The sequence below is a fragment of the Pavona decussata genome, unplaced genomic scaffold (genome assembly GCF_977016875.1).
Source record: "Pavona decussata unplaced genomic scaffold, jaPavDecu1.1 SCAFFOLD_127, whole genome shotgun sequence".
Lineage (NCBI taxonomy): Eukaryota > Metazoa > Cnidaria > Anthozoa > Scleractinia > Agariciidae > Pavona > Pavona decussata.
Genome location: NW_028145541.1, coordinates 1,636,028 through 1,661,974, shown reverse-complemented (window position 1 = coordinate 1,661,974; position 25,947 = coordinate 1,636,028). Strand labels below are relative to the sequence as shown.

At 37.7% G+C, this 25,947-nt stretch overlaps 1 protein-coding gene across 1 annotated transcript in view; it reads left to right on the top strand.

Moving 5' to 3' along the window:
* The first annotated feature begins 440 nt into the window (after positions 1-440).
* LOC146469145 (uncharacterized) overlaps positions 441-25,947 on the top strand; it is a 37,125-nt gene continuing 11,618 nt past the window's right edge. Inside the window, exons 1-16 of the mRNA XM_085123792.1 lie at positions 441-617; positions 831-1,773; positions 7,089-7,195; positions 7,675-7,768; positions 8,637-8,743; positions 8,984-9,077; positions 10,402-10,505; positions 11,594-11,679; positions 13,111-13,193; positions 14,808-14,873; positions 19,263-19,377; positions 20,761-20,820; positions 21,482-21,625; positions 22,792-22,845; positions 23,828-24,887; positions 25,561-25,648. Coding sequence (XP_084979918.1) covers positions 935-1,773; positions 7,089-7,195; positions 7,675-7,768; positions 8,637-8,743; positions 8,984-9,077; positions 10,402-10,505; positions 11,594-11,679; positions 13,111-13,193; positions 14,808-14,873; positions 19,263-19,377; positions 20,761-20,820; positions 21,482-21,625; positions 22,792-22,845; positions 23,828-24,887; positions 25,561-25,648 — 3,101 coding nt within the window. The 5' untranslated portion in view covers positions 441-617; positions 831-934. The remainder of the gene's footprint in view (positions 618-830; positions 1,774-7,088; positions 7,196-7,674; positions 7,769-8,636; positions 8,744-8,983; positions 9,078-10,401; positions 10,506-11,593; positions 11,680-13,110; positions 13,194-14,807; positions 14,874-19,262; positions 19,378-20,760; positions 20,821-21,481; positions 21,626-22,791; positions 22,846-23,827; positions 24,888-25,560; positions 25,649-25,947) is intronic.

Below are 25,947 nucleotides of genomic sequence, written 5' to 3'. Positions count from 1 at the left end.
CCCGGGGATAATATTAGTCTGCAGCTGCGACAGTTGTGAGTTTCTTTAAAAACTAAACAGTCCATCGTTTCTTTATCTAAATCACCTTGTTGACTACTAAGAACATCTGGGCATAATCTTGAGAAGTTTGTAAAATATTTACCCGAAACAATTTCAAAAACAAACGACGGTTTTGGAGGAAAAGTACTTTTCGCGTAATAGCTTTCATTTAAATGGAAAGTTCAAGATTTCATCCTACAAGAGGAAGAAGTTAAATTAACTTCCTGACGATCGACAGAAGTTAATAATGGCGGAAGTGACTTAAAAAAGGTGGGAAAGTACCAAATTGGAAAAGTAAAATTACAAAAACAAAAATAGAAAGGTATTTAGACTATTAGACCACGAAACACTACGGTTCTTATGCAAGCGGCCTGGTCACTAAGCCATCAATGTGCATGTGTTGATCCTGCGCGCTGCACCGGCCAGAAACAGCGAACAATTTGTGAAAGGTAAAAGTGATTTGGACGGGAAAAAAACTTCATCATTCTCCCTGGATGAAGACCCTGACAAATTCCCGTAACTTGCTCTTTAAAATCTCGAATACTGTGGCCGTGCTTGGTCGCTAAAACTTCATCAAGGTATGGGAGTTTCAATTTTATTCTTGAATTATTAAGTTGTATGGTAGTCGAGGTTCATAATTTAAATACAACTGTTCCCTTGAGAAGAAAATTGAAAGCTACAAACAAAGAAAGAGGCAGAACGCAGCTTTACTTTGTACTGTTAATATTTCAGTCTGTCTGTTTAGTTGTATTGTTTCCCTAATACGTGATTTCTTTCCACAAACTTCGCAGTACCAGAATGAGATCTCGGGGTCGAAACTGAATCTCTACGGGTGCTCACTTTCTCGACGCAAGGTAATTCGCTCTTTAGTGGACGACATCTCGCTGGACATTTCATGTGGACGATGAGTTCCGGGGAAGAAGAGAACGATGAACTTATCGAACCCGGACAGATTGACGAAACAGACCCTGTGTTCCGTTCTGTGGCCGAAGCGGACGTGAGTTTGGACGAGATGATGAGTTTAGCATGTCGACAAGGGAAACTTGACATCGTGGAGTTGTTGTTGGAAAGTGGAGCGCATGTTGATTATCGAAACAAGGCTGGCAACACACCGTTGTTAGAGGCGTGCAGTCAGGGACACGTTGATGTGGCACGTTATTTATTGGACCACAATGCTAACATCGATGCCCCCACTGAGACCACCTCTGATAGTGCCCTGACATGGGCCTGCACCCTTGGCAACGAAGCCATTGTGGAGTTGCTGTTGGAAAGGACCTCAAACGTTGAGCATCGCACAAAAGATGGCTGTACAGCACTGATGTTTGCAGCATTGGCAGGTCATGTTAAAGTGGCAGCCATGTTGCTTGATCATGGTGCAGAGATAAATGTCGAATCGGATAGCAACAAGGATAGCCCCCTTACTTTTGCCTGCTGGAAGGGGCATTGTGATGTGGTGGAGCTGCTTCTGGAGAGGAATGCCAATATTGAGCATCGCACAAAAGAAGGTTTCACCCCACTCATGTTTGCAGCACTTGGGGGACATACCGATGTTGCGAGGAAGTTACTCGAGAGGAAAGCTAAGGTTAATGTTCCAAGTGGAAGCAACAATGACATCCCGTTGACCAGTGCTTGTTGGAAGGGCCACCACGATGTTGTAAAACTTCTTTTGGAGTTTAAATCTAATATAGAGCATCGCACAAAGGATGGCTGTACTCCACTTATGCTCGCAGCACGGTATGTATGCCTCACAACTTTAATATTTCAGGTTTGGTTCTATGTCCCCTTCATTTGCTGACATGTATTATCTGGTGCACTTGTCATATCTGGTACAAATTCTGTGGGGTTTGTAAAAATCTAGAGACTAATCTTATGGGCCCAGTTGTTCAAAGCCCAATTAAGTTAATCCTGGATTAACAAGAATTAAGATTTTTCAAAAAGATTTCTGTCCCTCAGTTTTGACTTTGGTTTTTCTTTACCATTGGCTTAAAATTAGATTTTAAAAACATTTTAAACAAGCGAGCTGAAAACCTTGGTTAACTTTTAATCGTGGATTAGCGTTAATCGGCTTTCAAACAATCGGGCCACGGTGTCTTTTTTATGACTTAAATTGTCAATAATCTTGCACAAAATCTACATTCAAAATGTTCAAAGAAGTCAACACTTTAACTTTGGCTCTTTGAAAATTTATCAGTTCTTTACACTTGAAACAGTGTGGTGTATTTTGTGAATACTTTGAAAGTTGAACCCCTCCCCTCCCCCCCAAAAAAGGGGCCCATAAACTGACTGCAACATGGCAAGGACCAAGTTTGCTACTGCACAAAGTTGAGATCCTTGTCTTGTATTCAAATGCTGTCATTATTATTAAAACAAAGAACTCCACTTGCAAGCAATGGTTAATTACACAGCATTAGCGACAGTGCTAGATGCCACTGCCTTTTTTATTAGAGGAGCTTAATTTTAGGGAGAGTGCTAGGTGCAGTAAAAGTCGGGAACATGGGCAAACATGCCTTTCATTGCCTAAACCTTTTATGATAAGATCCTGAAATCAGGCAAAGAGAATTGTAATGATAGCCAGCCTGTTAGTGTGGTACACATCCTCTGATATCAAATCCCTGCTTTGTTATCAAGAAATTTCACCTTTGGCTAGACAAAGGAATATCTAATTAATCACACCAAAAAAAGCTACACAAAATAAATAATTACTTTCTTGAGTCAGAGTTTTAATGCTACATTTCTAAACTGTAGTTTACAAGTCATTGTAAAGGGGTCAATTCTGAGGTAAAAATAATGCCTTCGGTATCTCATAAATTATTTTTCTTGAAAAAGTCATGAAATATTATTGAATTCCTTGCATTAGGTGAACCCTTAATCAATCCTGTCTTTTTAGTTTATTTTTTCTTGAGGCGTCAGTGGTCACAGGGAACATATTGCAATTTTATATTATTTTTTGTAAGGATGGTTTAACTTTTCTTTCAAATTACTCTTCTAGGTACAAATTCAAGGCTACATTTTTAAACAAATTATATTTTTCCTCTCCAATTTTAATGAAAAAAAGATTTGTTTAATTGAACCAACATTTTACACATGAATATTCATACAATTTCTCAAGCACTCATTTTCATCAGTCAGTGCCCGTGTTCAGTTGTATTTTTGTAGCATTTTCTTCTTATTAAATGATTAGTAAATACCACCTTAGGTGAATTTCAATTTTTGGAAGTTTTGCTGTAATGTGGTTAGATTAAGAGACAAATTAAATTGAATTTTGGCTTTAATTGCAAATATTATTACTAAAGCAATGGCCAAATACATGACTTGCCATGAATTTTCCTTGTTTAAAACATCAACAACTGTTCTTGCTTACATGTACATTCATACTCCTCAGGTCCAATATATAATTAAAGGGCTTAAAGGAAAATAACTTTCTAGCCTAACCTCTGGTAAAGTGCTGTCAAGTGTTATACAATGTACAGTACTTGCCCAGGTTTCTGTTTCATTTTGCCAGATGTTAACTAGATTTTATTTGTAGCAGATAGGCCAAAAATTAATGCAGGTGCTCTCAAGTTGTGCTTACCTGGGTTCCCCTTTGGCAAAGTTACTTTAGTTGCCCAGGGTTTATTATCGCTTACAGGTGTATATTCATTAAATAAGGTGAGCATCTGCATTACAGCAACCACATGAGAGTTTTGTTTAACTTGCCGTACTTCTTGTCCAACTCTGATAATTGAATGCATCTAGGGAGTGAGGTGAAACTGCTTTCAGCTTCTTAGAGTTCAAGTGGTCCATAGTTTGAGTTACCAGATGCTGATGTATAGCGTGCCTCAAACCAATTTAACAAACGTTTTTTCAGTGGTTGTTGCCCTTCAACTCTTAAATTGGCAAGGTGAAGTAAAAAACAAATCTCAACTTGGTGCCCACAAATAATTTAACAATGGAAAGGTATTGGTCATCACTTAATTTTCCTAAATCCTTTGTATAAAAACAAGAAAATTATGAGATTGTATCCATAGCTTACTCTGTTTATTTAGGGTTTGTTTGTTTAGGGTCGTGTGTGACATACAGTAAGGCTCTTATTTCCAAGAACATTGTCTTGGAGACAAAAATAATGTGAATTCATACTTTAGCCAAGTAATGGGTATGTGCATCGTATGCTAACCTTGGTCAAACATAAGAAATATGAAAAGCAAAGAAAAAAAACTTGAGAGCTCAAAGCTCATATTAAGTTTTTTTTATGAATACAGCTGTATGTTAGTTTAAATACTATTTCTTTATTTATCATTTCTTTTTTTTTATTTTGCCACACAAAAGAAGTTACAAGTTTCAACTACTAGTACTGTAAATCATTTTTTTATTTATTTATTAAAATAGTTTCAGAAACAACAACAACAACACTTTATTACAGTTACAAGGTGTCTATATACCTACCCGCAAATAGCTGAAGCTAGTCGAGGCGGGTAGGTGTTGTGCATTCAAACCAGTAAACACAGGTACACAGTGTCAAAGAGTCTCCACCTACTTCACTTTAAAAAGGCTTGAAACTTTTTTTCATAAATCATGAAAATAAATGATTTAGTAAACTTACGGACTCATAAAAAAACTTGTCAGCTTTGAACTGTCAAAGTAAATCATTATATTTAACACACTTTTCTTGCTCTTTACAATAATTGACCATGGTTAACACTTTCCAACCTAAGTTGCTTGGCCAAATTTTCCAAAACAGCAAAGAAAAACACAATGCTCAATCCATGTGTGATGTACCATTTAAAAGGTGTTGATGAGTGAAGCTCATTTCTCATATCAAGATAACTGAAGGAAGCGAGTTCTTTGACAGAAATGCTTTTTAAAACTTCCAAAAAAAAAAAAAAATACTGATCGGCACGTGTGGTAGGTCTACCTCCAATCTGTAGCTTAATTTGCAGCTTCTAATGCATGGGACGGCCTAAGATATGTCAGAGTTTGTAAGTGCATTAAATTAAAAAATTCAAAAGATTGTGTCATTACCAAGTCAAATCTGTAAACCAATAATTTCTTAGTACGTGTACTTTTGTTTTAACATTTCTCTGTAAATGAGGTTTGAAAAACCCATGGGCAGCAACAAATAAAATGTATTGTATTTTTATCGGGGTATTTTGAGGATCTCCTGTGGTGTTTTTAGGCACAGTCTTTTTTTAATCACACAGCTAAGTAAAAAAACTGAGATATCAGGAAAAATATGTAATATTGTATTTAAATAGCAGTATTTTAACCAGATCAAAAAATTAATAATAGATTATGAGGTCACATACTTGAGTTGTTAATGAAGAGCTATCCTTTTAGCATTTCCTCAACTGATAAAAACTCAGATCACTTTGAATGAATTAGAATATTATTTATGCTAAAATTTGTATTTCTGTACCATTAACAGTAAACACACAAGGCTTAAAGTTATATCATGCAGATTTGGTTTTTCATTTTTTAAGTAATCTCAGATGTCTAGAATGCCAGACTTAACTTGTTCATTGATGATTCAGAGAAATATTTATTTTAATACAAACGTAGATCAACATCATTGGCAGCTAGCTTTCTGTTACGATGGATTTTGTAATTGAATCAATAAGATTTGTTCCAGCAGCGCCCATATCTATCCTGGGCTTGCCCCAGCATTTAGTATTTTTTGAAAGACGATTTTCAAACATCCTTCTGTGCAGTTAAAAAGAAGTCAAAATCTTCATTTCTGGGCTTATCTGCGTACTACCAAAAGTAAATTTATTTACTAGGTAAAACTTATTTCTGAGAATTTTTCAAGTGACCATTCACTGTGTAGATCTGCTATCTCATTCATGCCTTCCTTACTTTCTAATAGTTAGTTACATAGTTATTGTCTTTCCTGGATTAACTTGTCATTGAAATGAAGCCACCCAATTCTGTGAGGCGTCATTTACGAGGACTTCAAATGGTCCAAGGTAGACTCATGCTTGATTCCTGTGGTGGAACCGAGTGATACTTAAGTTGCTTCCCTTGTGTACATGTATATAAAATATTCTTTGTGACTTTAGTTCTCCATAGCAACACCACTATTTCAATCCTTTTTGTAAAGAAAATGTAGTAATCCCAAATCAAATTGATCACTGACATAAGTTTACTTTTTGCATCATAAATTCTTTGAGTTTGTTACTTAGCTGATAACCATGTACTTACTGAAATTACCAGTAGGAAATGGGTTTTGGTAACCAACTACCAAACTGTTTTAAGATCTTACTTTCTGTAGTTTTAATTTGCAACTGAATCTTTTTTTTGCTAATTAAATATTCTTTGTTGTCTGTTGTTATAGTTTTTTTTTCAATCATTGCTTTCTTTAACCCTTTAACCCCTACTATCAAAGAACAAATTCTCCTACCTTGTCCCCATACATTTCTCATAAAAAATGTGGGATGAAGTTATTTAAATATCGAGAAAATTCACCTTGGGTGATCATATTCTTAATTCTCGTGACCTCAGGGGTTGAATAAGCATTGATATTACAAGGAGAAATTTGATGCTGATCTCTGTTAGTGCTTAAAGGGTCAATGCAGACAATCAACATTTGCTGTTTGCTCTGGTTTGTTTAACTTGTACTTAATTACTTTTTTAAAAACAAAACATCCAATAATTAATTAAGCTTTGTACCTCAGGAAGATTACAATTAGAACTTTGCAAGCTTTTGTCTAATGTCTGTGGACTTGTCCATGTAGCAAGACAGCTGGGTTCTGGTGAGAACAGGGCCAAAGAATCGTCATGTCTGACATGTGTAACAGCTACACAATCAAGTCCACAGATGTAGACAAAAGCTTGCAAAATTCTAACTTAATTTTTCCTGAGATATAAAGCTGAAAATGAAAGGAAAGATAGTTAACTTGGATGTGCTATTTTGTGGAAAAAGTTGGTTGACAAAAATTTTTTTAAAGTAGTTGGGCCAAGACATGTTCACAGACCGTCCGTGATGTCTTTGTAAGTACCGGGTATATTATGCTTTTACAATGAACTCTGTGTTTGTGGTAATTTATTAATTTACACTACTCTGTTGTCGCTTTTAGTGAGGGTCATTACTCAGTGGCCAAGTTGATTCTTGATAGCAATGGTGAAGTTAATGTTCCCTCTGGAAGTGAAAATAATATTCCTCTTACTCTGGCATGCTGGAAAGGTACTGTAAGCAGTGTTGTTTGAATAAGAGACAGTTTATTTTATTCTGCATTATATTTTGCTGTGATGTCAGAGCTGTCACTTTTTTTAGCTTTGGAGAAGTCTGCTCCACAAGGAACTAGCTGAATAAAAACAAAAGAAAGTCTCCTATTCATGATTAAAGTATAAGTTAGTATAAGCTTAGTGTTTAAAGTTAAGGATAAACTCTCAGTTTTAAACTCAAAGTAGCTGGCCATCTACAATGTAGTTGCCTGCTCTAATAGATGGCTACCAGCTACTTATGATGACCCTGAATATCGCAGTTTCAACCCTCTGTAAATGTTTTGTAGTTACTGTAGAAGCCTGCAAAACAGGAGTAGTTGGCGTCAGTGGCTCGGTCCCCTTACCTGTCAAGGAATTTTTGAGAGGAAGTGAAATGTGAAAAATCTTTTGCACTCCATGTCAATGTAAACGTCATTAATTAATATTAATTTGTTTCAGGCCACACTAACGTTGTTGAGCTTCTTCTTGAGCACAAGTCAAATATTGAGCATCGTAACAAAGCTGGGTGTACTCCCTTGATGTTGGCTTCAAGGTAATAAAATCACACACTGTAGTTATATGCATAATTGATTGAGGTGTAAACTTAGGAAACAAAGGAACTTTGTCATTCTCTCCTAATTATTAAGAGGGTTCTTAAGAGCAGTGTCTCCTAATATAGAGGTAATTTTGTGGGTTTTATGACTTTGCAGGAAAAGCAGATCTCCAAAACAAAAATCCAAAACAAATGTGTTTTTACCCCCAGTTTTTGTTTAAGATCCCAAGAGTCCTTGCTATGATCTGCTTTTTTATTTGTAGTCATAAGCTGCACAAGAATACTGCTGTGTTAGTTGGTACCCTCCTAAGAAATTAGAGTTTCTCAGGTCATCACGAAATGCAAAGAACATATGGGCTCTATCCAAAGGAGGCCCCGTCCTTGTTGGTGATTAGGAGGTTACTCCTCAGTAATTTGTTTTGTTTAGTCTTGCTTTCAATCTCTTCAAAGTCTGCAGGTGCCATGTTCATCTATTTGCGTTTGGCATTAGGAGAATACATACTATTCGTGTTACTTCTTTCTGGATGATGTGCAATTTAAGGGTTTGGGTGCCATCTTGGACTGGCTGACCGCTCACCTCGATTTCATGCAAGAGCTTTGAATCCCGCTGGCTAAGTGAAGTCCTGCGGGTTGACTCACTTCAGTCTGGATGCCATGCGATTTTCAGGGTTTGGGCACCATCTTGGACTGGCTGACCACTCGTCTCAATTTTATGCAATGGCACTTTCCCTAAATATTTGTGGGCAATCAGTACAATACAAAATGTTAATTCACAAGAGATCGAAAGCACTTTACTAGTATATGGGTACTGGCACACGGGTTGCACCTTATAATAATACTCCTGTTCTGTTTTGTGAAATATTTTCAGGGAAGGTCATGTAGAAACCACACGTCTTTTGCTCAACAAAGGTGCTGAGATAAACACGCCATCAGGGAGTAACGATGACACGCCACTTACACTGGCCTGCTGGAAAGGTATATTAATAAAATTGCATTATATTTAATCCATGAAGTTATCACAGGGAAGGCAGATAAAGCACAGGATTCATAGTAAAATGAAATGGTACTCCAAGGACACTCAAATGTTGCAAAATGTTGTCAAGCTACAAACTGTTCAAACTTGTCTACATACATAATATGCAAAGTGCTACTTGTTATACACAAACATTTGGTTTTTCTGAGTGCTAAATCCAAATCTGTTTTCTCTTTAAATAGGTCATGTGGAGGTGGTTGATCTGCTCCTCAAGCACAGCTCAAAAGCAGATCATCAGACTAAGACTGGTTGCACCCCTCTTATGGAGGCCACAAGGTTTGCTTTAATGACTCTGCATATAAATGTGGTTCCAGAGAATTTGAAGGGAAGCCTGGAAAAAGGCCCTAAGTGACTTCTGATAGATTGCCAGATTCTCCTTCCAAATTGCCTCGTATTCTCTTATGAAACAAAAGGAGAATTTCACCTTACATCAAAAATGTCTAAGGGCCTTATTCCGCACACCCCTTCATTTGTACATACCTCAAGGAGGTCATTAGGGACTTCCGATCAGAGTACGAGACAGATTGAGTATGTGTACGTCTTTCAAATTTTAAACCAGTCACATCCCCAGAACTCTCGCTCCTTCCTTCTTGTTGCTTACCAGCAGACAAGATTGGTGTGGCAAGCTGTCATCTAAACCAGGTAAACGAGAATTGAAAAGTCATACTCGTACTCAATCTCATACTTGTAGTCGAATCTGAAGGTCCCTATTGGAAATTTCAAGGGAGGAGGGGGTGGGGAGTTTCGAAAGCCAAACTATTTAAAGCAAAGTATGAAGCCAAGCTGGAATTTACAGAGGATGGGAGGGTTCAAACTAAAAAACCCTACTTTATGGGAGTGTGGATATTATTTTCCTTGAGCAACACAATAAGGAAGTGGGCAGCGTTCATTGATCAGGAATTATGATTTATGTGTTCTCAATTAACTAGCTAGCAAAGTTGATCTTTCTTGAAGTCATATCAGACCATTCATCGGCTTCTCCAAACCCTCTCTTCTGTCACCTGTCATAGCCTCTTTCTCTTCCTACTCTACCTCTTTTTAAAAGCACCACTCTCCTTTTGCTTTGTTTTCTACCCCACTCAGCTCACCTAACTCTCTACCCACTCTTTCTCCTTTCTCTCACCCCCTTAGTACTTCAAGAACCACCATTTCTTCCCCTCCCCACTCATTTCCTCCACTAGAGTGCTGTAAGGATAACATCTCATTTCTTGTTTAGGGAAGATTTCTACAAAATGATCTTGTTTTGTAGTCAATAAATTTTCCAGTATTGAGAAGCTAGATGTGGCCTACCTCAGGCATAAGATCATTTTGAAAGTTTAGGTCTAGATGTCTAGAAAATTGGCAGTTATAAAATACATGACATCATCACTTTGTTGCTATGGTAATACCAATGTCGATCAAACTTTGCCTTATTGGAAAGTTGTTAGCAATCTTAGTGAAATATGATTGGGTGAAATTTCCTGGCTGACCTGTCTCTGATAGTGAAGTATCAGGATGGTGTACCCTTGAAAAATCCTGCCAAGCCTCCTTAACCTGATCTGCCCTTTCTAGATGCAGGATTGTTTTCGATGCTTAGCTCAGTTGTTTTGGTGATTTTCAGGGAAGGTCATGTTGCTGTAGCTGAGCAGCTTCTCCTTCATGGTGCGGACGTCGAACTGCCTGATAACTATGGTCAGAGCCCTCTGTTTATGGCCTGTTGGAAAGGTAGGCGTCATTTAAAATTATTATTAGTTTCAAACAAAAAGGTTTTGCTTTCAGGATCAAAATTTATGCTGGAATACAAGCTTTTGATTCCATCTCGGAATCTTTGTCAAGTGGTGTAGGACATTTTGTCACGTGATTACGTTGATAAAATATCACGTGACAAAATGTCCCGGTAGATCGCCGGGAGCTTGTATCCAACGTGACTGAGGCGGAAGTGGATCTAATCTCAGACCTTACAGATTAATCCCTTGAACCCCCAAAGCATGACCACTCAAATGAAAGCTACTGAGCTGTACTTTCCTGTGGTTCCTTTTATAATGTTTTATGCAATTTTCAAACATGAGAAGTGGATTGAAAAAAATGAGGTGTAGCTAAGGTTTTTTTTAAAGCAACTTTGAGGTGTTTAGAAAAAGGATGACCTACTCTTTTGATTATTTGATACAGCTTCTCAAAGCATTAATAATTCTTGGAGAAAATCAAAGCAAAAGTTCACCAAATTTTGTGATAATAAGACCACATTTCTAAACCAACTTCATGATAGTGATTTCCTTTGTTTTCTGTTCATAAATTATTAATGAGTTTGAGAAGACAAGATGAATATTATGTCTTTCATTTCACTTCCGAGCTCAAAATTTACCATTATATCTATTTATTTGGGAATATTTGGTGTAAGTTTCCATGACAGTTCGTAATTCCTACAGTCTGTTTCCTCATCAAAAGGCAAAAAAGTGTTCTTCGAACCAATTACAGCTGTGCAGATGTTGCCAAATGGTTGTATTGTTGAATTTCTAAGTATTCTTAAGTAGTTGTGCTATTGAAATTCTAAGGCCCTTGGGGATTGTGCTTTTATGTTTGCCTCCACAGGACATAAGAACGACTACAACCCTGCCCTGTTTTAAAATTAAACTGAAAGCGTTTTTATATCAGCAAGTTTTTTCATAATAAGGGGGGTTTGTTAATTTTTATCTGTATTACATATCTTATCATTATAAGAACTTTGTGAAGTGCAATTGAGCCTTTAATTTTTTGTAGAAATTGCGCTATATAAGTGTTAATTATTATTATTATTATTTTACTTGTGTTTTTAGGCCACAGGGATGTTGCTGAATTACTTCTTGAAAATGTCGCAAATAGAGACTGCAGAACAAAGACTGGCATTACGCCTTTGTTTCAGGTGTGTGATGTGGTTGTTCTTACAAACCCATTAACACTGTTACTTGTAACAAAACAGCTTCTTGACGTCTTAAATCTTTTCTCAGTTACCTGAATGTTAAGAAATATGCGATTATGACAAGACGGTCAAAGACTCTGCTACACCTAGATTTTGACTGTATCTCCCCTCAAACATTAACCAGAAGGGAGGAAGATTTTAAGTATAACTAGTGTTAATAATTAGTCAATACTAGAGTACCACCTTGTACTTTAGAATTTAAGCTTTTATCGTTGTAGACTTGTATGTAGTAAGTAGCTATATGATTTTAGCTGGTGTATATCCTATTTATTTTCTAATTCATTAGTTATCTTATTTAATTATTTAGACACGACCCCACAAGTGAAGCGTCGCTTTAATACTTATCATGTATAAGTAAAGATTATTGATTGATTGATTGATTGAATGAAGAAATGAAATATTTGTTCTATTCAGTGTGCACTGTTTGCAATACTGGAGGCACTGTGGCCCAGTGGTTAGGGCGTCGTGCTTGTAATCTGGAGGTCCCTGGTTCAAGCCCCACTCTGGCCTTTAGCTGGAGTTTTTTCTTGGTAGCCCTCAGTTCAACTTCTTGGCCATTCTTGTAAATGGCCAGCTGGTTCGCCTCTTGGCACCTGGGATTCTTAACCGTGTTTTGTTCTATTTGAAATATTTTTCTGTTCGGTTTGTTTCTTTATCCCTGAAAGAGTGTAATGAGCAGAGGTTTCGATAAGTTTTTAAGCAGACGGCAAAAACTGCAAAGTAGGCGGCTAAGGGAAGTTCAATTTTACTCTAATTTTTTTAATTTCGGAGAAAGTAGGCAGCGAATTTAGGTCAATTTGCTTGATATAGATGGCGAATTTCGCCGGTTGCCTGCTCTTATAGAAACCCCTGAATAAGTATATGATGAAATGATAATTAAGTATATGATTATTACTATTGCAATTCACCAGCCAGCAGGGTTCCCATTCAGTAATATCAGGCTTTATGATGATGATGAGGAGGATGATGATGATGATTATTATTATTGTTTCCTTTTTGATATATGGGATTCATAACAGCTAAAGGTGTTCTGTAGCTCTCGGTAATTAAAGTAAAGTCCTGGGCAGGGTTGTTCGAAAGCTGATTAACGCTAATCCACGATTAAAAATTAACCGAGGTTTTCATCTCGCGCATTAAAAATGACTTTAAAGGCTCATTTTAAGCTAATGGTAAAGAAAAGTCTAAGGCAAAACTTAGGGACAAAAATCTTTTGGACGAATCCTTATGGATTAGTAAATACACTCGAATCAAAGTTCACGTTAACCCAGGATTAGCTTAATCGGGCTTTGAACAACTGGGCCCAGGTTGAGATGTTCCCTATAATTTATTGACTACAGAGGAAAACAAACACATTTTGATGTTTGTGTCTTACAGGCTTGCCGAGAAAACCATGTGGATGTAGTGGAGTTGTTGCTGGATTATGGGGCCAGTGTGAATGCACCCTTCCCAAATAGCAGGTTAGTCTAGCACACTCGGGTGTAATGAACTTCCAGATGTAGAAAGCAAGACTTCTGTTTCAGGAGGATCTCCCTGAAAACCATTTGAGTGCATGATGGGTAATTCCTCGCATAAAGATTTAATTTATTTATATTTTTTTAATTAAACTAATAATAGTGATAATGATAATGACAATAACAATGACAATGACAATGACAATGACAATGACAATGATAATGATAATGATAAGCAATTTTCAATACTAGATCTGACACTCTGTAATCTTTGGAATCGTCAAAAAGTGTTTTTGCATGAAAAAATCATAGTCACTCATTGGTGAGCAGTTCATTGGAATAAGACTAAATTGAGATGAGAAATAAGAAAAAAACAAGCATTTTCAAATGCATCAATTTCATGCTTGACTGTGATCTGAAGATGACTGAATATTTCAAAATGTTTGGTGTTTCCTTTTCAAAAACATTTTTAAAGTTCTTTTAGCTTTTTAAATTTTTTCATAATTAAGCGATTCTTGTGGCATTCTTTGGTAATTTGACAAGGAACACTAGCAAGTTGTTAATGTAACATGAGCATTTGTAAATTTGTTCGATGTAAAATTTGTCAGATGTTATTAGTGAATGTTGGATGAAAGTGCATAGTTTGACTGTCACTTGTTTCTCATTGTCCAAAAACTGCCTAGACGAGAAACAGTAAACAGTTTAGTGTATGCTAAATATATTGGCAGTTATGCTTAGCGTATACACTGTATGTATACATGTGAAATCACCTTAAACTACTTCAACTCACCAGTCACCCATTGCCGTACCCAGTTTAATGAACCAGCTATAAGCACTGTGTCAACGTGCTTCACTCAGCCAAAACATGTGAAAGAAAAACGTGCTTTGCTCAGCCAAAACATGTGGAGGACAAACGTGCTTTGCTCAGCCAAAACACGTAAACAAAAAACGTGCTTTGCTCGGCAAAACATGTGAAGGAAAAACACACTTTTCTCAGCCAAAATACGTGAAGGAAAAAGGTGATTTTTTACTCATCACAAACATTGGTTGGACAGCTGAGTTGCACTATCTGAGTGCCTATTAAATAGCCGAGTGATTCCCAAACACTTAGGAACCAAGTTGATGTTGGGGGACAAGCACCATAGTTGAGGTAACTCCAATAAAAGGCCATAATGCAATTAGCTCATCTATAACATGATTGCCCCACGAGCATCTACCCAAATTGTTCCAGATTTTTCATGTGTTATCGAGGAACATCTTTGCCCTCACGATAGCTCTCCAGACTAGTGTTCCAGAAGAACCTCCCAGGAAACCACGTGTTTACATGACGAAGAATTCCCCCTTTAAAGGTTTAATTAATTAATTTTATTTTATTTGTTATCATTATAATATATTATTATTGTTGTTATTGTTTTTTTTTATATTAGGTTATTTAGAGTCTTAATCTCTTGAAATGCTTGTTTTTGGAACTAACGGGATCTAAACTGGGGTTGCAATGTGTCTATTCTTTGGATATCAAATGATTCTCAATACTGGAATAGACACTTGGTACATGTAAACCTTGGAATGGTCAAAAAGTGAACTAGTTAGAATGAAACTGACAACCTTTTTTGTTTGCAGGGAAAATCCCTTGACACTAGCAGGAGAAAAAGGTCATGTTGAGCTTGTCTCTCTTTTGCTGAGCAGGTTAGTCAATCTACACTCAACATTTCCATACCCTGAAAACATAAGGGATACACGGAAAATGGAAACAGTTTGTTTAGAAGGTGATGGTCTGGAAGAGGTGGGGCGTAAGGGTGTTGTATCACTAAAAAATTAACTGTGGCACAGATGATATCTCATGGTTGTGCATTGGTTTCTCCAGGGTTGTCATGGCAACCTCATGGTAATGCTTCCAACTTTTGGAGTGCAATGTCAGCACATTCCTGTGCTTCTTTCCATAAGCTTTTGTAAATCAAACAGAAAAAAATATCATAGCTATTCTAGAAAGTAACGGATCATACAAATTTACTTGAAGACGTTTGAGTGAAACTGTTTTTGTTGATCGTCGACAGCTCTTCAACATTTCCAAGGGAGAGAAGTGGCTGTAATTTTAGGCTAACTCAGATAGAGTGGTTTTTAATTGAGTGTGGTAAAACCAAAACCAAAGTAATTACTCTGGCCAATCACAACAGACGCAAACAGCCCAATGAACCAATCAGAATTCGAAGCAAATACATGTAACTGGCGCCAAGCGCAGAAAAACACATGCGGCCAAAACAAGATTGGTTTTGGTTTGGATTCCCATTGGTTGAGAAAGTGGCACAAGTTTTGTTTACCAATCACAGAGCGTAGTAATACAAAACCAAAGCAAACATGAAATTACTTTCGACACTCAATTGAAAACCGCTCTAGTTTGTTGTTAATCCATCAGGGAGGGTCATGGGTGAGGTGGGATTGGTACCCCTTAATATCTTTTTATGAGGGTCTATGATTATTGATCGCAACCTGGCAGCGATTTGTTTGTTGTAAGCTATCCAGAGTGGGGGTGTTAGAGGGGGAGGGGGGCTTAGAGTGGGTGGGGTGGGTACCTCTTGAAATTTTTCATCAAGGGGTCATACCTGTTGCTCACTGTGACTTGGTACAAACTGTAGGCTACAATTATGACCTCTCATACAATGGTCGACTTGGTAAGATTCCCTCAGCCGAGTGATCACAGGTCAATTGTCCTGCTGGCAAGAGCTCTCAAAATTTAGTTTCCAACCCTGCCATGGTACTCCTTGCCCCTTACACAAGTGATTTGTTGGTCAATAAATGATAGGGTGCATGGCAAAAATCCGAAAGTGACTTGGATTAATTTCCTGATGGATATTTTAAACTTATTTTTTGGAGTTGAGTTATAACTATATTTTATCATTTAATGATGTTGCTATAATGTCATTGGTTTTCCTTTAACAATGTTTTACGCCATACCTTAGTGTGAAAATTGTTGACAAGGATTTTTGTGTTGGCAACCTTTAAATATTTTTACTTGAGACTTTGTTCCTTGCACCCCTTCTAATTCAGTAAAATCCAGTAAATGATGTAAATTCTTGAAGAATGAGAGTTCAGCTCTATGACGCTGATGCACTAGATAGTATCTGATACTGGATTACAGATTATTCTTGAGTGTCTTTGAGATTGGCAATCACAAGAACAGGAATGTCTAGTAAAAGCCATGCAGTCTTAGATTTGCAGTGTGCTGTTCATTCATTCAAACCCTGCTAGATTTGCAGTCTGCCGTTCCTTCATTCAAACCCTGCTAGATTTGCAGTCTGCCGTTCGTTCATTCAAACCCTGCTAGATTTGCAGTCTGCCGTTCATTGCAATCCTGCTTTACAGACACCCATTAAATATAGTTACCTCTTCATAAGGGAAGGTTTTCTTGCTCACGGCCCAATATTTTCTTTTAATATGGACAGGTCCAAATGGTGTCATGGTTTGCCTGTGCTTACATAGACCTGTTTGTGCCATGTAGCCCCCCCACCAAACTGGATCTTTGTCACCACCCGACCGCTCCCTAAATTAGGCTGATCCACTATTCACACTCTCAGTTCATGTTGTCTATGTCTTATGGAACCTTTGAGCTCATTTGCTTGAAAGCCAATGAACGCTAATCCCCAATTAAAATTTAACCAAGGTTTTCATCAAGGGGTGCCCCCTAGTTCATCAAAAATGTTTTTGAAAGCTAATTTTAAGCTAATGGTAAAGACAAATCTAAGCCAAAATTTATGGTCAAAAATCTTTTGAAAGAATATTTATTGATTAGTGATTAAACTGCAATTGAACTTCATGTTAAGTGAGGATCGGGTTAATTAGGCTTTGAACAACTGGACCCAGCATTATAGAACAGTTTCCAATTGAGTGTCGTAAAATCAAAACCAGAGTAAATACTCTGGCCAATCGCAATAGATGTAAACAACACAATGAGCCAATCAGAATTCAAAGCAAATACATGTAACTGGCACCAGGTGCCTGAAAACATGTGCAGCCAAAACACAGTTGGTTTTGGTTTGGATTCCCATTGGTTGAGAAAGTGGCGCGAGTTTTGTAACCTATCACAGAGCGTAGTAATGCAAAACCAGAACAAATGCGAGATTACTTTTGACACTCAATTGAAAACCACTCTAAAAGTAATGTTTCCCTGGTCAAGCCACCAGTCATTTCATTGTAGACACTGAGTTGTAAACTTTCAACTCACTTCTCTGTGTTTTGAAATCAGATGAATAATTCTCTTCATGTTCAATATATTACCTGAAGGTTGGTTGTTCAAGGTGTAGCTTCTGTTATCATGTTATTCCCTTTGATGAGAAATTAGCTCCACACAGTCTCTTGACATGCAAGTTTATATTAAATGGTTACCAGCAACATACTATTGTGGTGACCCTTTGGTGGCTAGTGGAGAGATTAATGTGATTTTCTCTGAAAATTTACAGCCACTTATAAATATGTTGTACCAATTTTGATGCCCTTATTTTAATTACATATGAACTATTTTTGTCCCTTTTGAAACAGAATTTTAATTTTTGGCAGGTGCTACATTCAAAAATAGCTACTTCAAGTGAAATCACCCAAATTGTTAAATTATAGACGGTGCCTACTATTGCTACTGCGCATACGTTCTGCGCATCTCTTGATACTTGGTTTCCTATGGGTGGGGGCTACTGATACAGGGATATGTTTGCACGGTTTAAGACTATTCGGAGAAAGCAGAACTTAGCAAGTGCTTCTGGTATCCAAATTTTTCAGAGATAATAAAGCTTCAATTTGGAAAAACACGCCATATGTCACTTTGCATTTTACTGCTTTTTAGAATAATTGTTGCTTAATTATCTCTAACACATAAGTGGTTCCCCCCAATTTTCTTTTTAGATTTCCACAGCCCTTGCTAAGATCTGCTTTTCCCACATAGTCATAAACCACACAAAATACTTCGGTATTAGTAGGCACCGTCCTTAATGTGTGCTAAAATAGTAACCTTAATCCTTTGAGTCCCAATGGTGACCAGCAATTAAATTCTCCTTACAATGGCACTACATGTAGCTCACCAAAGATGAACTGTCTTGATGTTCAGTGAAATTCTCCCAACTAGCCCCATAAGGTATATATACAGAACAGTGAAGAGAATCTGTATGTGGATAATGGGGCTTAAAGAATAATTATTGCGCTTAAGGCCATGTTACACGAGGCAATTTTTCTTGCAACTTGCAACGCAACAAACGTTGCGTTACAAGTTGCAAGAAAACTTTGATGTGTAACACCCCATTTTGCAACTGCAATTGTTGTGTTGCGAGTTGCAAGGGAAGTTGAACTATCCTCTACTTTTCGCAACGTTGCGAGACAAGTTGCTTGCGTGTAACGTCTTCTCTGCAACTTGCAATGTAATTTTGACACAATGAGCCAATCAGAGCGCGTCCTTCGCTCACGGGAGATTTCAAGATGGCGGCAGTTGTAACCAATGAAAAGAAACTGGACGAAAAAATTGAACTGTTAAGTTGCGAAAAAATTGCGAATGTGTGACACCCCCTCTGCAACTTGCAATGTTTTTCAGTCATCATCATTGCGTTTCAAGTTGCAAGGAAAATTGCGTCATGTAACATGGCCTTTAGTGTAACTCATTCGCCTACATTACATCACATCTATGGAATACTCTACCAGCTACTGTCCAGTCCTCAGAAACCCTAAAATCCTTCAAACACCAAATATCTAAACTGAACCTGGCCGACAAAATTCGATCAGGATGTCAATGCAATCGCTGCATTTCTTGATCACATTGTAGTTTTCATTGTCTTGGCTCTATTTCTCCCTGAGAAATTTCATGAATCATCTGAGTCATTTTGTACTATTTTACCATTTTTACCATTTATGTGTTTTTGATATCTATAAATATTCTCATTGTGATTGTAATTTATATTGTATTTTTTTTTTAGTCGAGCATTTTTATCATGAGCCCCTGGCTCGGGAGATTGGGCAACCACTCCCTATGCCCCGCGACTTTAAATAAAATAATATTGTATTGTATTGTATTGTATTGTATTGTATTGGTTCTGTCATCAGGATGGCTAATGTGGAGTGCCACACCAAAAAAGGATGTACGCCATTTCATCTGTCTTGTAAAGAAGGTCATCTGGAGATTGCTAAGCAGCTGTACGACAATGGTGCAGACACTGAGGTAAAAAATAAATCTTGGAAAACAGAAAATTTGGAAGTGTTTACATCTCTGAAAAGCATGTTTTTCGGTTGTTACTCAGACCAATCAAAATGTTGGAAGAGGAGAAATGTTTTTTCAGGTGTGATCAACTCTAAGTTGTAAGATTAGAATTATTGTGGTTCAGTAATTAAGCTGATAATGTTTTACTTGCATTAATATATAAAATTTGTGATATATAACAATTTGAAAATTTTGAAAAGGAAGGAAATGTGAAATAAAGTTGTCATCGCAAATGTGGAAAGAATGTTGGCATTGAAAATTTTTGTATAGCAGTAATTTTTATAGTTTTTCAGTGAAGTTGTTTAGTTTTTCTTTAAAGAAATGTCTTAGTTTCTATTCCAAATATTTACTGACAGCTTTGCAGTGTGATATGACAGCACGTTGAGTTGAAGTTTTGTGGCTCTATTTTCCAGCTTCATGCTGATTTTTCTTGGATGTTTATCAGCTATATCAGCAATCAACAGCACCACACTCCTAGCATGCAACAGCTGGTTCTTATTATAATTATTTTCAAAATTATGGAGGAGTTCACATTTCAGTGCATGTGCATGAATCTTGATCCTTTTTTCTCTTATCAAGTTTATGGCCTTGAAAATCCCACTCACATGTACTTCAGTAATCACATTCTATAATTTGTCCAAGCAAAATGACTGATGACCAAAATTCACAGAAAATGCTAGTGGATTGTACTCATATTGTCGATATTGAATTTAGCGTTGACCTGTAGGATTTATTCCTGGGTTGATGTGTTTACAGTTATTTACATGCGAAATAACACAATCATATGAAAAAATTACCACCCGAGGTTACCTGTTCCCTTCCGAATGGTTCATAAACAACGAATTAAATTAAACTGGCTTGGGTCATAGCGAGCAAAGGCGACAAGTATTTTGATTCATGGACATGCGCAGAACCGTGAACCCCACCCTTTCTGTCACGTAGTTGTATTGCGTCGAGAGAGGTGTAAGTGTTAGCTGGATAAGAAATTTTATCATGTGAACCAGGCCCCGGTTGTTTAAAGAGTGGATAATTTTACCCACTGGATAGGTCGCTGTGTGGCAAATAAATGTGTGCAAGAATTTCCCTATAGCCTTACAATTTGTTTAGAGAGTAGAAGTGTATGTCTAAATTATTTAAGTATGGGATTGTGTGGAAAACTTGCTAGAAGAGTTGTTTGGTATACATTTGCACCACTGGTTAGTGACTTATCTACTGGTTAAAGTTGTCTGCCCTTTGAACAACCTTGGGCAGGTGGACAGTGTGTAAGCTCAAGTCTGGACTAGGGGGAGGGTGTGTAGGTTTCAATGAAGACTTGATAGGTCACAAAATAATTTTTTCTTTCAGGCTTGTGACACTCGGAATAACACTCCTTTAGTCGCAGCAATGAAGAATGGCCATGTGGAGGTATGTCATGTCATTTTGTTGTATTTTCAATTTAATGTCATCTTGTACATCTAATGACCAGTTAAAACATGGCATTTTGAAGCTCTGTGGTGCTAATTTTTGCCCCTGTTGGGAGTAGAAACGAATGTTTGGTTTATCAACAGAGTTGATAACTGAAGGTTATTTGGCCACTGTAGAGAGATTTGAGTGCTGAGGTTTTGGGCGTTAGCCCCTCGTCAGAGCATATCCTGATGAAGGGTTAACGCTCAAAAAGTCAGTACTTGATTCTTTTTACAGTGGCCAAATAACCTTTAATTATCAACTCTAAATGTAAATATATGAAACATATATTTGAACTGCGGATGAAAGATCAAATATAAGAAAGATCCTCGCAGTTTCTATGCAACTTAAGCAGTTGCGAAAAGAAAGCCTGGAAAAAATTCAGGCTTAAATGGGATTCGAACCCATGACCTCTGCGATGCCGGTGCAGTGCTCTACCAACTGAGCTATCAAGACAAGTGGGAGCTGGTCACATTGTGAGTTCGTTATATAGCCGTGAAGGATGAATAAATAAATGTAAATATATGAAACATATCAACTCTGTTGACAAAACCAAACAGTGATTTTTGCTGGTAGCCAGCTACTTTTGACAAGTGCATGTTTTATTTGCTGTCCCCCTCAGGTAGTGGAATGGTTACTTGTCGTAGTAAACCATCTCCCCTCCGAAGATCAGTGTCAGAAGTGCCTAGTGGCACCAGTTGATGACAAGGAAAAATATGACGACATAATGCTTGGACGGACAAAGTGCTATGACTTGGTTACCAAGGTAGGTGTTGAACCCTGGAGTGTGTGTGTGTGTGGGGGAAGGGGGGGAGGGGTGTTTCCTATACAAGCAAACTTGCTTATCTGAGTGTCCCCTGTATGCAACTGCTGGGCAAAAATAAAGGGGTTTGTGCATAATTTTATGAACTAAAAATAATTCAAAACCTCAATAATTCATAAGCCCATTGACCTATCAAATGGTTGATAATACATCACGTGCAGTGACTTTATATTGATAAACCTCCTCCTTATTAGTATGTGGTGTTATATCAGCTGATAAAACACTCCTCATTAGTATGCAGTGTTTTATCAGCTGATAAAACAGTCATTAGTATGTGGTGCTTTTTTTCGTATGCTAATTTCCAACATTCACACGAGCATAATAGTTATTGTTATGAACTCTATCGACACACTCTTTTCCAGAAATGTTTTTGAAGCCATTCAAAAAACGACGCAGCACGTGTTTTATCGGGACTTAAACCATTCGGCTGCGCCTCCTGGTTTTAAACCTGATAAAACACTCCTGTTCGTTTTTTAAACATTACTAAAAACCTAGGCTCGATTACCAGCCGCTGTTTGGGAAAATGAGCCCGCACTCATCACAGACCGGACCTGGGAGACGGCGGAAATCGAGCCTACTAAAACCTTACTACCTAATTTTAAATGGCGTTTGTACTTGTTGATGACATATGGGAAATTAAATTGTTTCATGTTATCTTTGAACATGAAAAATTGGTAATCCTGTGCACCTGTAACTGCCTATTAGAGATTAGTTTGTTCTACAAACTGGTTTTTAGATGGGTGAAGCTTTTGTGAATGTGAAGATTATGCACAGTGTGATTTAAGTGACTTAATTGAGCATCAAAGCTGTTTGTGACAGCGCCAGTCGAACTCAAATATTCATTGACCTATGTTAATGTAATATGTTTCAAACACAGTTAGACTTTAGGGCATGAGAGGATTTTCTTAATTTTGTATTTAGTTGCCTATCATTTGTAGGGTTCATAAATTGGGTAAACTCTGTTACAACCACTTTTTAGTGCACAAAAATGTTTGTGAATAATGTCATGTAAACTGTTGCAACTGAAATTTTGCAATGTTATGTGATCCAGGTTCACCATAGAGACCCAATATTTAAGCTGCCCTAATGATGTTGCCTTTTGTTTACAGGCAAAGAAGGCAAAGGAACAGAAAGTCCAGCGAAATACAGAAATTTTCCTGAAGGTGGGAATTGGTTTAACACAAGGAAATGATCTATGTGACTTGTGCTTAAACTTGAGTTGGTGTGCTCGTTATTCTTTGCTCCGTAACTTTAGTTGTTATTGAATGATGATCCAGTGAATGATGTATAACTGCAGAAGAGAGTTCAGGCAACTCTATGAAACTGATGCTCTAGATAGTATCTGACACTGGATTATTTTTACCATAACTGTCAAAATTCTTGTGCACTGACTGGCTCATAGCTATTGTCTGTAGGTGGTTTGCATTGTCGCCATGTTGGTGGAGAAAACAAAAGAAAATTTGTTCACATAGTTTGCATAAAAATGGCAGTTGACTCCTAGAAGAGAAAAATGTTATTGTTCCTATTCACCAACATGGCCGCCATGACGTCACATGCAAACAGCCCACAAGAGTGCAGACAATAAAAATGATGTCAGATGTAACATGCACGCTTTCTTGAGGGAAAATAAAGCCAATTCCTTTCGTATTTTTTTCATGTTATTGTAAAAAAAAATCAACTACAGTTTTCTATGGTCTATACTCTTGTAGACAATAAAATGATACCATAAAATGTTCAAAAGTTGGCAGTGAAACCACTCGCCTCTGGCTCATGGTTCCACTTGATTTTTGAACGTTTTATGATGTCATTTTATGTATGATCCATACGAGTATAGACCATACAAAACTGCCATTGATTTGTTACAGTGCAACGAACTTAACCAGGGCCACTGAAAAAACCGACACTTTGAAATTTAAAGAAATGTTCTCATTTTTGATTGGTTTACAAACTACCAAAGCCAGACTCCTTTTGACCTGTGATTGGCTGATCAATGTTGGGTGGCCCCGGTTGAGTTCGTTACACTGTAAATAGATGTTTACTTTGTTTTGCAAGTGAGAGAGCCACATCTAGAGTGTCAACTTGATTAGTTGACAAGTAGGCAAATGTCTGTGATGAACCTAAAGAAAACATCATGGTGTTTTTTAGGAACTGGAGCATGAGAAGGAAAAAGAAGATATAAGAAAAAAGAAGGCAGCAGCCAAACGACGAGACAAGCGAAAGAGAAGGAAAGCAGCTAAGGATAACGAGACGCAGTGTGGAGGACAAGTTGGTGAAGATCTGCCGCTAGAGAACAGGCCACAAGAACCGCTGTTGGATGATTGTGAACATGAGCAAGAAGAAAGTGAGTGCGATGTGGTGGACACAACGAGACCATGCACTGATGAGCCAGTTATTGAAACAACAAACAAGGATACTATATCAGCGAAGAAACCTTACCTTGAAACACAAAATGCGTTAAACAGTAGGCAGGCCACAGTTGAGGACAGAAATAACAGGAGACTGTCACAAGATACTACCAATCCTTCGAAACCCAAGAGACCTTTAAGCAGTACAGGTGATGTTTCAACATCTGAGAACTTGCTTAGCTTGAATGAAAAAGGTCGTCAACGTAGTCACAGTGCTGGCAAAGAAACTGAGCTTAAAAACCACTCGGTGCAGGATAAAAATCTCAGACGAAAGAACGATGAGTTGTCAAAGTTTGCCAAAAGGAAAAGTAATCCATCGAACAGTGAAAAGGTTGATTATGTGAAGACACAGAAAATGGAGATCAAAACTAAAACTACAAGTGAGGTAACACAATCGGAGACAGTCAACTGTGTGAAACCAGAGACTAAACATCACGGCAAGGCTGAAAGGCCAGTGTCAAAGAAGGAACCGTCGGAGAAAGGAACTAGTTCCACAGGCAGCCCAAGAAAAGGCTCTCACAGCAAACAACAATCTGTCACAAATGCAGCTCATGGGGGAAACAGGTCAACCAGTTCCACAGATGCGATCCACGGGGGAACAGCTACAAAGACTTCATCAGATCCAGCTCAAGTGCCTGTCAGAAGAAGTAAAGATGGTGCAAATACAGCTGATCACACACAAAATTCATCAACGGCAACTGACAGTAGTAGAACATCTACAAAAGGTACATCTGTAGGTGGCCATTCACCAGGTAGCAACAAAAAGGCGCCAAATGAAGGAGAACGGGAACATAAGCCAGGTAAATAACAGTTTGTCTTCAGTTAATGTTTATTCTGTGCGGTACATGTACACTGATCAACTAATGAATTTCAACATTAATCAGGATTGAGTTTATCTTCAGTCATTTAGCATTATAACATAGCACGCATGCATCCTAATCTAATTCCTATTGGCATCATCATGGTACATTTCTTAACATATGCGCTGCCGTGTGTCCATCCGATGATGTGTGCAAGTCAGATGGGGGAAGCATGCGCACGCTATGTTATAAGAAACTTTTTACAGAGAGACAATACCACAAAAAATGTACATTCATAAGAGCTTGTCGAAGTTTAATGAAACGTTAAGATTAAACCGATATGAGAAACCACTTTCACCTTTTTGTTTCTTTGTACAGAGAATTTTGTAATTAGTCAGGAAGAAAACCTGTTTTCCAGGAATCATTTACTTTATTTTCACTATGTTATAAAAGAATTGGTTCATGCTTTAAACTGCAAATATATCGAGTTATGGATGCACGTGGGAAGTTTGGAGAGCACTCAAGAAGCTAGAGTTGCTCTCGGTTACGCCTCGAGTAACTCTAACGCTTCTCTCGTGCTCTCCAAACTTTCCGCGTACATCCATCACTCGATATACACACGCTGACGCATGAACTAATTCTTAAGTGACGTCCTGGGTTTTCTTCCAAGCAGTTCATTCACCGAGATCAAAACAGCAGCATTCCCAGATGGGCAGGGGTGAGGACAATTGGAAGGAAGTGACAAGAAGCACAAACTCAAAGTAAGTTGACTAACTGGCTGAAAGACAGACCTATAATTGAAGGGCTTGGAGCATGGCCGACCTAAGGCCATTTTAGATAGCGTTTTGTCGTTTTAGCTCAGATTCACTGGAGGTTTTGCATGAGGCCTTGAATTCCCTTAGGAAACATTGCTCCAATGTTTTATCTTTTGTTTTGCGCTTCGTGTGCTTTAAATCCTAAGTATGATTATGGGTAAAATTTCCATTTTTGTCACAAAACAAAGCAATAGATAGACTTCTCACTGACTGACTTACTGATAGACGGGCAGTCTTTCTGACTA